The sequence below is a fragment of the Eptatretus burgeri genome, chromosome 10 (assembly GCF_056783735.1).
Source record: "Eptatretus burgeri isolate ZD-2024b chromosome 10, Ebu_testis_v1, whole genome shotgun sequence".
Lineage (NCBI taxonomy): Eukaryota > Metazoa > Chordata > Myxini > Myxiniformes > Myxinidae > Eptatretus > Eptatretus burgeri.
Window position 1 is genome coordinate 34,960,216 of NC_140970.1, and position 12,720 is coordinate 34,972,935.

Consider the following 12,720-nt stretch of genomic DNA (forward strand, 5'->3'; position numbering starts at 1 on the left):
AATCAGGCCATTGGAGAAGAGGAAGGATTTAATGTCTGAAGCGATAATGGATTCCATAACCTTGCTGATGATAGGGAGAATGCTGATTGGTCTGTAGTTGCAGGGATCTGATTTTGCACCTTTTTTATGCAGGGCAGTAATGTTTGCTGATTTCCAAGCAGATGGCAGATGACTGAGCAAATGGGAGGATGAATGGAACAGAGAGAGGGTGAGCAAGAGCAGAGGAGCAGGTTTTTAGGACACGTGGGCTGATGCCGTCTGGACCGGTTGCAGAATCTGAGTCGAGGTTTGACAACAAGCTCCCCACCTTATCAGAATAAAAGGACACAGAGTCCAGGGACAGCTGGGCGCGACTGGGTACAGAAAGTGATAGGTTTCGGACACAAGATTTAGATGCAAACACCGAGTTCAAGCATTCAGCCTTTTCACGTGCGGAGTCAGCAATGCGGCCATTTGAGGTAAGGGAGGGTATGGAGGGGGAACATACACCAGAAACAGATTTGATTAGACGCCACCAGTATTTGGAGGAGGGAGAGAGGTTTGAGAGTTCAGACTTGAGATTAGAAAGATGTTGTTTTCTGGCTCTCCTGAAGGTAGACACACACTTGTCCCGAGCTTTATGGAAGGAACTGAGATTACCCTCAGTTGGGTTTGCTGTCCATGAAACAAAGGCAAGTTGTTTCAGGACAACTGCCTCGCCACAAGCTTCAGTGAACCATGGGCGGGAGGAAGGGTAGGACAACTGAAGATGAGAGGGGATAAATCTGTGCATGAGGGAGAGCAAGTTTCTTTGAAAGAATTCCCAGGATGAGTTGATGTTGGAGAAAGTAGCGATGGTAGACCAGTCTTGAAGTTCAATGGCCTGAGTAAAATTCCAGACTCGATGGTGCTGAGGTGGTTCTCTAATAACAGCCAGAGAGATGTTTACTTTGACAAGGACGTGGTCAGAAGAACCGATTGGAGGAAGAACAGAAGATATTTTTAGAGAAATTTGTCAAAATCAGATCCAGAAAAGATGGAGTACAGTTGGTTGAGATCCGGATCGGGAAGTTGACCGATTGAGTCAGTCCCAAGGAGTCGCAGAAGTCTTTTGCTGAAGTGCCATGGCAGGTGAGAGAGGTCCCCACACCTAGCCAACTGGCATGATGACAATTGAAGTCACCACATATGAGGAAGAGAGAGTTCGGATGAGAGGATTGAAGTTGGTCCATGTTTTCGGATAGTGAGGTGTAAATGGAGTCACACTGTTTGGTGGACAGTACAGCACACATATAAACATGTGGTGGGAGTGGAGGGGAAGCCGTAGCCAGAGTTATTCCTGGGGGTGTGGGGGAGTGAGGGCAGTGCATGGAGAGTGAGGAATAGAGTCTTTGATGAAGAAATCACCTCCTCCACCAGGACGAGGCTGAGGTCTGTCATACCAGAGGAGGGAGTAACCAGGGAGAGATACGAGGAAGTCAGAGACGTCTTGAGGGAGGAAAGTTTCTGTTATGCAGATTATGTCTGGTTTGTCAGTTGCAACCTGCATGGAAGGATCTGTCAAGTTTGTGTGAAGGCCCCGGATATTTGAGATCCACACTGTTAATGAAGAGAGAGGAGAGGAGGCTTTGGATGCAGGGGGGGAAGGGTAGGATAAGGGAGGGGGGAGGTAAGGAGAGTTGTTGAAAGAGTGTGGGGGGGGGGGTTGCAGAAGTGCTTGGGGAGGGAGCCGGATGAAGAGGAGCAAAGGCTCTGTGGTGCTGGGTTGAGGTACAGTGGGGCATAATAAGAGAGGGGGCAGAAGGCAGTTGAGGATTTGAGGAGATGGTGATGAGATGGAGGAGAGAGGGCAGGGGAAGGAGGCAGCTTTGTGGATGAGAGGGCGGCAACTTTGAGAAGGGTGAGTGAGTGAGGGGGGTGAATGGTGGGAGAAGGGGGAGTGGGGAGAGTTGAGGGAGAAAGGTGTGGAGGAGTTTTTGAGAAAGGTGAGATTTAAAAAGAAAGAAAGAAGAGAGGTGAGAAGAAAGGTGGTCCATGTTGAACTCAAAAATAATTGGTTGGTTGAATTAATTGATCTGAAATATAAATGCTCTTCAAATTTCAAGTCAATCAGATGAAAATTGAGGATTTTAGAAATACATTCAGGGTGCTGATGGTTTATTTATTCAGGCCTGCTAACTCTTCACAAAAAAAACACCATGGGATCTTTAACCTGCACCAGTTGATGCTTGCAGTCAGGACACCCAGCCTAACATCCATCCGAAGGATGGAACGCTTTGTGATGCAACTGTCTGCCTGCAAAGCAACCTATCCTCGACAATTAAAAGTTGGGTCTAAAATCAAACCCACACCAGATAGCTCAAATGCAAATGCTATACCTGTGCACAACCCTTTCAGGCCCATCATACTAGTTATATGCCTGACATTGGCTTAATGGTTAGGGTGGTGAGCTTGGGACCCCAGGATCCTGAGTTCAAATCTCTCTCTGCTGTTGAATTAACACCAGGTGGGGTCGACTCTGCTTGTCATCCTTCCGAGGTCGGCAAAATGAGTGCGAGCATGCGGGTATACTGTGTCGGAGTGGCGACCCGTCCAGGATTGTGTCCAATAGCCAAGGAGACTGCTTAGGCAGCACCAACGTTCTGCAAGGAGTATGGTCCCAATGGATGGATGGATAATAGTTTTCACAAATTATCCTAAGTTGTCTAGAAACATGAGCGGAAAATAATTTATTTTACAACATAATCAAGAACCATTGCAATGGAATAATGATCGACGTTTTTATTCCATAAAGGAGAATACAAGAGGTGCATATATCTTATCTATGCCTTGGCATACTAAAGTGAACTTCAGACTTTTTGTTGCCTTGCAACTTCTCTGCACATACCTGGACTTGTGTTGCTATGAAAACATTTTGAGGGGCATGTCTAGACATGGCTACACAGAACATTTATGGCTTTGAGTCGTATGAAAATGAGGATTCTGACCCCACACCATCCCCCCCCCCAACCAAAACGAAATAATTAAATAATATGATTTGATCTCTGACCCCTCTATCATCTATATAATAATGTACTTGTTTGTCCATCTGTGTGTAACGCTTCCACCCATTGGTTGGATAGCTGGCCTGACTCCACCCACAACCACAATCGCAATGTGAAAAATAACAAAGCCACCATTTTTGTGCTATTTGAAGCCAAAAACATCTTTTTTTCAAAATTGCCATTCCCTCCCTATAAGTTTTCCCTTCAATGTAAAACGACCAAAGCAATTAACTGTTAAAAGGATTATCAAATATCAAAAGGTGGGAGCCGATGGGCATCACAGGTTTTGTGAAGGTCACAGTACATTGTAGGCCTCAGGCTTCAGGCCTCTGGTATCAGTGCAATTAGAATCTTTCTGAGCTATATATAATTGAAATCTATCCGAGTATTATAAATGCACATCAGCAGTGGGCATGTTTTTGCTTTAAACCTGAGGTTTTTTTTTTCCTGAGAGTGATCAAGGCAGCAGTCTGTTGCATATACACCACCCAAACAACTATGATGCATTCTCTCGAGCAAGGACTATTATTGCGGAGGTTCCATGGTGCTTGCTATATTTTACTTTTAACAATGTGTATATTATGCATCAGGAAGAAGATAATTGGTTTATGGTCGTTGATTGGCTCAATGAGGCTGCTCATGGTCACTTGAGAGTTGCAATTCCACAGGGTTTCTGCATATCTTGTGGGATTGTGAGTTGGACAGGTGACAGTGATGGGACATGAGATGTCTGGGCCATGCTTTTGCTCTTGCGATTTCTGTGAAGTCGGTGATGGCATGACAATGGGGTAGATAGGGGAAGGGGAAGAGTTAAATATTCTGCTGTTTTGATGAGGTAATGCAGAAATACATAATGATCGATGTGGGAATGCCCTTTTGTTTTTATGAGAGGGGGGAGGGGGAAGACAGAGAGTTAGGGTTGGGAGGAGGAGAGAGCAAAGTTGCGACAGAGTTGGGAGATGGATGTTGAGGCTTTGGGGAGGGGGTTGAGGACTTTTGGTGGGTGGGGGATAGGGAGGCGGTTGAGAAGTTGTGGTGGGTCCCTTACCCTTTTATCAGAAAAAAAAAATTGTGTAAACTTCATAATTTCAGAAGTAGCAAATACATAATCAACCGATTCAACTTCCTGAGTTCCAATATACAAGCAAGCATTGTCAAACATTTTCCAGAAGAAATCATTCACGCATGTGGCATTTGTGTTATTCCCAGCCTTATTGAATGTAAATTTACACAGTAAGAAACTATCAGCGATATTTAAGTAAGTTTGTTGACATATTTAAAAAGCTTTTTCCCCTGTTTGTGTTATCGTCTGTTCGAGTTATTTAATTTACCTTGAAGCAATTCTCCTTGTTAGTGGAGTTTGAGATGATAAAGGTATCATCCAAATTGTCGATAGCATCAGGTGCTTCCATGCTTGTACTGTGTTGTATTTATTTAAGAGAAAAAAAAATGTTAGAAATTCTGAAACCCTGACCCTAATAATTGAAGTGTTTTCTGCCTTTCTTGTGAAGATAATTGTGATTTACCTTTTTACCTCCACCTCCAAAGGTGGACGGAGGTTGTATTTTCACCCTTGTCTGTCTGTGAGCAAGATATCTCAAAATGTTGTCGATGGATTTGGATGCCATTTGGTGGACAGGTTGGATGTGTGACAAAGACAAAATGATTAGATTTTTGTGAAGATCCAGATCCTAGAATTTTAAAAATTGATTCTTCACCATTGAGAGATGGGGCCAAAAACGATATACAGTAAGACCCAGACATTCACGAGCGATAAGTTCCTCGAAAATTGTGCAAATGTCGAATCAGCAAATGTTGGGGCATTGTTTCAATGGGAAAAGGGGGGGATATCGCTCCAATTGGTTCTTCTGACCACGTCCTTGTTAAAGTGGACATCTCTCTGGCTGTTATCAGAGAACCACCTCACCGCCGTCGAGTCTGGCATTTCACTCAAGCCGACTGGCAGGGTCTCCGAGCAGCCATCAAACTTACAGACTGGTCTCCTATCACTACTTTCTCAAACATCAACTCATCCGGGAATTCTTTCAAAGAAACTTGCTCTCCCTCATGCACAGATTTATCCCCTCTCGTGTTCAGTTGTCTTACCCTTCCTCCCGTCCTTGGTTTACTGAAGCTTGTGGCGAGGCAGTTGTCCTGAAACAACTTGCCTTTGCCTCATGGAAAGCAAACCCAACTGAGGGCAATCTCAGTTCTTTCCACAAAGCTCGGAACAAGTGTGTATCTACCCTCAGGAAAGCCAGAAAACAACATCTTTCTCATCTCAAGTCTTAACTCTCAAACCTCTCTCCCTCCTCAAAATCCTGGTGGCGTTTAATCAAATCTGTTTCTGGTGTATGTTCCCCCTCCATCCCCTCCCTTACCTCAAATGGCCGCACTGCTGATTCCACACGTGATAAAGCTGAATGTCTAAACTCGGTGTTTGCAGCTAAATCTTGTGTCCTAAACCCATCACTATCTCTACCCACTTTACCCAGTCGGACCCAACTGTTCCTGGACTCTGTATCCTTTTTTCCTGACAAGGTGGAGAGCTTGCTTTCAAACCTCGAGTCAGATTCTGCAACCGGTCCAGACGGCATCAGCCCACGTGTCCTCAAAGCCTGCTCTTCTGCTCTTGCTCACCCTCTCTCTGTTCAATTCACCCTCTCATTTGCCCAAGGTCATCTGCCATCTGCTTGGAAATCTTCTAACATCACTGCCCTGCATAAAAAGGTGCAAAAACAGATCCCTGTAACTACAGACCAATCAGCCTGCTCCCAATCATCAGCAAGGTTATGGAATCCATCATCGCTTCAGACATGAAATCCTTCCTCTTCTCCAATGGCTTGATTTCCAATCATCAATTTGGTTTCAGACCAGGTCACTCGACCCTGGATATGCTGCTTCTGCTCTCCCATCAATGGATGGAGGTCCTCAATGCCAGACAGGAAATCCGAGCCGTATCCCTGGACATATCACGTGCTTTTGACACAGTCTGGCACCCTGCCCTACTCACCAAACTCTCTTCCCATGGTATTCAAGGCCATCTCCACTCATGGCTCGCAGACTTCCTCTCCTGTCGCAGTCAACGTGTGGCCCTAAATGGAGTTCTTTCATCCCCTCTTCCTGTGCAGGCTGGAGTTCCTCAAGGTAGCGTTCTGGGCCCTGTTCTTTTTCTGGTTTTCATCAATGATCTCTCGGACTCTCTGGAAAATCCTCTATTTCTCTTTGCCGACGACTCCACCCTCTGCCGTACCATCTGTCATCCCTCAGACCGGCAAGCAGCAGCTTCTTCGCTCACTGCAGATCTGGATAAAATCACAAACTGGTCCAACACGTGGAACATGTCTTTCAATCCAGACAAATCTCACACTCTCACTATGTCTCTTCGAAAGGACCGTTTAGAAAACCCCCATCCACTTTCTCAACAATCCTCTGGAAGAAGTCTTTTCTTTCAAGCTTCTGGGTCTCACTATCTGCCATGACCTTTCCTGGGAAAGTCACATTTCCAACCTCGCCTCAAAAGCCAGTCGCTGACTGGGAATCCTCCGTCGTGCAAAGTCCTTCCTCTGCCCTCTTGAGCTCCTGACCACTTACAAAGCTTTTGTCCGTAGCCTGATGGAGTACTGCTCTCCCCTCTGGGCTGGTGCTCCTGCCTCCCACCTTTCTCGGCTTCACGCTGTCGAAACCAGGGCATTTAAGATCATCGGCATCTCCGGCAATGAAGCTGAGTCTTTGGGCCTCTCACTCAATCACCGCAGGTTGGTCGGTGGTCTTTCTGTCTTCTACCGACTCCTCTCCAGCGTTGCCCCCCCTGCTCTCTCTGCGATTTGTCCCCACCACATTTCCACAGGGCACTCAAGGTCCGCCAACAACCCCCTTCTTGTAAAACTACCAAAATCACGAATCACTGCTCACCTTCACTCTTTCATTCCTCTTTTTTTTCCCCGCCTTTGGAATAAACTTCCTCACTCTATTCTTTCCCATTCTTCCCTCCAGGCTTTCAAAACAGCTGTTCACCACCATCTCTTATCTTCCCCCATCCAAATCCTCGATCTTTTCTACCCCCGATAATCCACCCAAGCCCACTTCCTTCAATTCCCCTGCTTTCCTTCCTGAAAGTCCCTGTAATGTCCATCTTCTCTTCACCATGTTCCCCGTCCCATCCCCATCCCTCTCCCTTCCACTCTTCACCTAATGTGTCTGTTCCCCACTGTTTTGTCCCTTCCACTCCCGCCCCTCTTGTCTCATGCCTCCTTGCAGGGAGTTGTGTGTTAGCTCTCATACGAGCCTCGACCAAGGTATACAAAAAAAAAAAAAAAAATGTTCCCGGTGGTTCGTGATTCATAAGGGAAAATTTTTTAATTTTACGAACACGAATGCACATCATTACAGTTTCATTAAAAAAAACAACTGCAGGTACTGTTTCCAAATTATATTTAAGATACGACATAACTTTTGATGCGATGATGATGATGATGATGAGTTTATGATGATCATTTCCCATGGCAGAAGAAGCTGAGCTGATGAAATGTTTGTTTTATTTTCATACAAATTGCCATTAAGGTATCAAGCAACCCATCTCCATTCTTTCCGAATTGTTCGCCTACACCCCGATGTCTCTTCGGTATATAGTAGCCTTTGCTAGGATAAAACCTTCATCTCATTTATAGTATGGTGAAAGGAATATCCCATGCCTGGTGTTGGCTTAGTGGTTAGTGTGGCTGGCTTTGGATCTTAGAGTCCTGCGTTTGAGCCCCGTTGGTTGCTATATCAACACCAGGTGGGGTTGACTCAGCCTGTCATCCTTCTGAGGTTGGTAAAATTAACACCAGTGTACTGGTGATAGGGGCACTGCATCAGCGGCATAGCTGTGCACTCAGCCAATGATGCAACAAGCAGCCAAGGCTGCACATGAAGATGAAGGAATATCCCATCCCCACCTATATTAATATTCATATATATTTTTGGGCCTGTCTGTTTGTCTGTCCTTTATACAAGTGCAAACCATTTGACCTAGAGCTACCAAATTTGGCACGGGAACCTCTTATGGGATGAAGAATGAGAACACAGAGTCAGTCAGCCTGTCTGTTTGTTTGTCTGTCCTTCATGCAAGCGCATACCATTTGACCTAGAGCTACCAAGAAAGGAATGCGTAGCGCATGGGATCTGCAACAACACTGCATTTGACTGTAACTGCAACATGAACAAGTGTTCGATTTGGCGCAATTCCACATTTTGGTACATTTTTCCAGAAGTTCGGTCCCATCATTGACTGCCACATCAGGTCCCGTCATGTGCCTAATGGTTGCCACACGAAGTTAATGTGGCAATGAATTCTTGCAGTTTTCAAAAATCTCAACAACTTTACCATGCCACCAAAGAAACGGGCAAGTTTCAGAAGATCAACAACAGCAGCCAGAAAAAAAGAAAGAGCCCAGAAGCAGGAAAGCTCACAAAAAAGACAATCACGTATTAACACCTTGAAGCTGACCGTGAATGACATGCAACAGCCAGAGCAATAGAAACATTGCAAGAAAGACAATCTCCTCAGCCAAAAGCCTTTTGTCTTAAACTTTATTTTATTTAAACTGGGGAAATAATGTCAAATTTATCCCGGGCAATGCCGGGTAACTCAGCTAGTATATATATATATATATATATATATATATATATATATATATATATATATATATATATATATATATATATATATATATATATATATATATATATATATATATATATATATATATTTGTGGGCCGGGGGTCGGTTGCGAGAACGACCACTAGGTGGGGAAAGCTTGCGTCGTCTCCCACCAAACTCCACGGAATTGTTGGCCGTCGCTCGGATAACTTCACGAGCCGGCGGGTCGTTTAACCGGGAAACCCCAGCCAGGAAACCCCAGCCACTCTTCCACGTGGGTCCATACTTGACGAGTAACATTCTCAATGTTGCAAAGGTTGTCGTGAAAGAGTTACAACATTCGTGGGAGCCGAGAAACCGGAACCGCGAGATCTTGCCTTGGCACCTCAGGGTGCGAGAAGGCAGCTGGTTTGTGGTGGATCGTGATGGGCCGAGGGGTCATGCAGATGGGATGGTTGTAAGATGGCTTGGTAGATGTAATAACCTAACTAAAAGAAATCGCAATGCATGCCTTTGATTCTCCGAGATAAAAGGAAGGGGATCTGACTACACACATACTTAACGACATAACTAACTTTTGGGACATCTGTATATTGAATGCATTTGGTGTCCAGATCCGTAACAATATATAGAGATATATTTATTTATTGCAAACCATGATATCTGTCCGTGCATTAATCTTCCTCCTGTTTATGGCAGCTGCTTCCTGTGCTATGTTTCAAAAGCTACTGATTGGTTATTTTGCATTTTCATTTCACTTTTCTTGATGCCATATAGTTAGTCACTTTATTGTCTTCCATTAATAATCTTTAACATCAACGTATCTCGATTAAAGTGGATTTAATACAGCTCTTCATGGAGTAACACATAAATTGAAATAGCTATATTCACCCTCTTTGTTGACAAATTGAACCCCTGCCATCTGACGTGCCACCATTGTGTGGTGGGTGATATAAGTAGCTCAGAGCTTTGGCTCTGAATGAAACCAAGAGTGCATGAAATAATATAAATTTATTGATTAACTTACACTTTTCCCATCACTGAGAACGGGTACTTTGCTAGTTATTTTATTTCTTCAACTCATGATTTTTTTTTCCAAGAACCATTGTTGTATTAATTTAGTATAACACATCAAATTTCTAAGCAATATCTTTGAGGTGAATTCTGACATAATTTCTCCTTTGAAGGAAACCATTTGATTATCTTGGTGGGATATTCCAAAATTTAATCCATTTATGTTTTTTGCAAGCACAGGAACATAAACAAGATTTTTAGGTGGCATATTGAATTTACTAGAAGCACCCACTCCCTACAGGAGCCATCAAGGGGGTCATGTTGTTATATTTATGCATATTTTACTCCAAGGGGTCCCAGGATTATACACCCAAAAAATGGTTGTGATCGGTTGTAGCCGTTTTTGCGGTACCTGGGAACAGACAGACGGTGAATTATAGTAAGATACCTGATTCAGTTTCAATGAAAATATTGTATTTGTTCTTACATTGTTGTTATAAGCTCCATAAATTTGGTCACAGTTGACGAGTATTGAATTTATTCCCAAGGATATTTGATTAACATCAGTGTTGGAAAAGACTCCGTTGGTTTCAGTCTGAATTGAAGTCAAACCGAATATAACAACTCTCCAAATGAATTGATAAATTGTGAAATAAACTTTGTAATTATTTTTAAGCTCAATAGTTGATTTTGAAGTTTGTTTTTGAATATCTATAACAATATCATCTGGCTCATATTTTATCATAAGGCAGACTATTTTGGAAGATATTTGGGTAATCTCTTGTGCTCCAGGTGATGGATGGTTATCGTGTGTACCCACTTGATCCAGGATTATAACTCAACTTATTGTTTTTCTCTGTGATGTTAAATAGGGTAGTAAGGTTTCTGTCGACAATAATGATGCTTCATATTCTTTTGTGGGGTCCAGTTGTAGAGGGTAAGGGAATAAAGCTGTGTAATCACCAGATATGAAATTAAAGCAGAGGAATGTGCTTCTCATATTATTAGTCCCCTACCGGTTTCACTGGGGACTATAAATTTGCTTGCCATATGTCCATCCCACCTGTGATTCCTCCAACTTTTCCCCCATACCCTTTAACATATTCAACTGAAACTTGTCACACGGCTTTATTATGATATAAATATATAAAGTTTTTTCTAACCACTGACTGTCTCAATCACCGACTCACTGACTGATATTAAAGATCAGTACTTTCTGGGTGACGTAGAAAGCTGATATTTTCCGTGCCGATGGACATATAATCTGATACAACAGAAATAAAATCACAGATCCATCAGAAAACATCCATGAATGAAAATATAAACAAATGAAACTAAATGAATGAGAAAAATGCAAGTGAGCGACCCGAGACAATTGGGAAGCACGGTAATTTTGCGTGCTGATGGACATTGAAGCCGATACACCAGGAAAAAGAAGAAGAAAAATCACAGAACCATTGGAAAGCATCAATCAAAGAAAATATAAATAAATTTTAAAAAGTCAAATGCAGGTGAGCAACCTGAGACAATGAGGAAGTACGGTTCATTATTGCTTATTTACAAAGTGTAAGCATACTCCACTAGTGTGTGTATATATATATATATATATATATATATATATATATATATATATATATATATATATATATATATATATATATATATATATATATATCAAAGCAATAGAAAAATAAATAAAAGTACACAGAAGGAGTACACAAATGAAAACAACAACCACAGCCATTGAAGTCAACCCATAACTAGCCGTGCCATGAGTCCCGGGGCGTATTCCGTTAGCAAGGAGCTTGCTTTTGCTTGCTATGGTCTTCAAAGCCAGCCGTTCCATAGCGACCACTTTGCAATCTGCTCGGCAAGTGATCGAGAGGTGGGTGCTTCCACATGTTAGCAAAAATGGCCAGTCAGATTCAAAATAATACTACAACCAATGAAATGTTCAGAAGCATACCCCTGTTTTGTATACTCATATTATTCAAATGTGCCATTTCATACTTTTCGTGTTACTTCGATTTTTCATCCTAATTCTTTAAGATCTACAAGCATGCCAAACCCTCCACCCCTTCAGCAAAATGCACAATGGCAGGTCCGTACATAAGCTTGGTGGGGGAGGGGGCGGGGGCGGGGAGCTTCCTTCTGACTCGCCATTTCTTTCCTTTTCATTATCACCTCATAGTACTCTTTGTAGCTGCTGCTAACACAATAAATTTGTTTGGGGAAGTTGTCACAAGAGGATCAAATAAAACTGAAAATGACAGCCTGGATAGAAATTTGCTCGAGTACCATGATAGCACTGTTTACTCTGGATACTACCATGTTGTTAAGCAGTGATGAGCACTCCATTCCATTGCAGTGCTAGTTTGAGCGCTTTGTATAAAAGAAGTCGCTTGGTGAGTGGTGAGCGAGCTGCTTGCTAATGGAACACGCCCCCATGCTCATGGCAACAGAGCTAGACAGGTAACAGTTACAGACTTACAGTTCCTGATTATGGTAACATTTTGCTTGGAAACTCGAAGAAAAATAACATGACCATTCAAAGCACATCTGATACATAGTCTAACGTACACATTTGGAAGACACAGCAATTACTTTGTTTCATGTGACAGGGAAATATCCCAGTTCTTTTCCGAGTTGACGGCCAAACCAGGCTTGACTTGGACTAGGCTCGGAAGCACAACTCCCTGAATTCGGGAACAGGACTCCACTAACTACACGAGTGTAAGTACTACATATGCAGATCTAACATTATTCTTAACTAACCAGACAGCAATTAACCACACAAAAGAAAAGTTTTGTTGCAAAGACATGTGAACAATATTCAAAAATAAATAAATGAAATCAAACAGCAATCATGTTTAAAATCAATTAACGAGGCATACCTGTGCATCATTGTTTTTCGGGTACAGCATATCACCGAGTTCTTCCTGCCTTCAACAGAAAAGGAATGTGGACAAAGGCAAGGGGAGAGTGGGTGGCAACATGACAGAGTGAGTCACGACTGGTACAAAAATTAAAAAAACAACA

The 12,720-nt window shown here is 42.8% G+C and overlaps 1 protein-coding gene across 2 annotated transcripts in view; it reads right to left on the reverse strand.

Moving 5' to 3' along the window:
* LOC147018304 (cellular tumor antigen p53-like) overlaps window positions 1–12,720 on the reverse strand; it is a 53,034-nt gene that overhangs the window by 19,891 nt on the left and 20,423 nt on the right. For both annotated transcript variants that reach the window (XM_085897844.1, XM_085897843.1), the window contains exon 3: window positions 12,576–12,624. In XM_085897844.1, coding sequence (XP_085753970.1) covers window positions 12,576–12,624 — 49 coding nt within the window. The remainder of the gene's footprint in view (window positions 1–12,575; window positions 12,625–12,720) is intronic.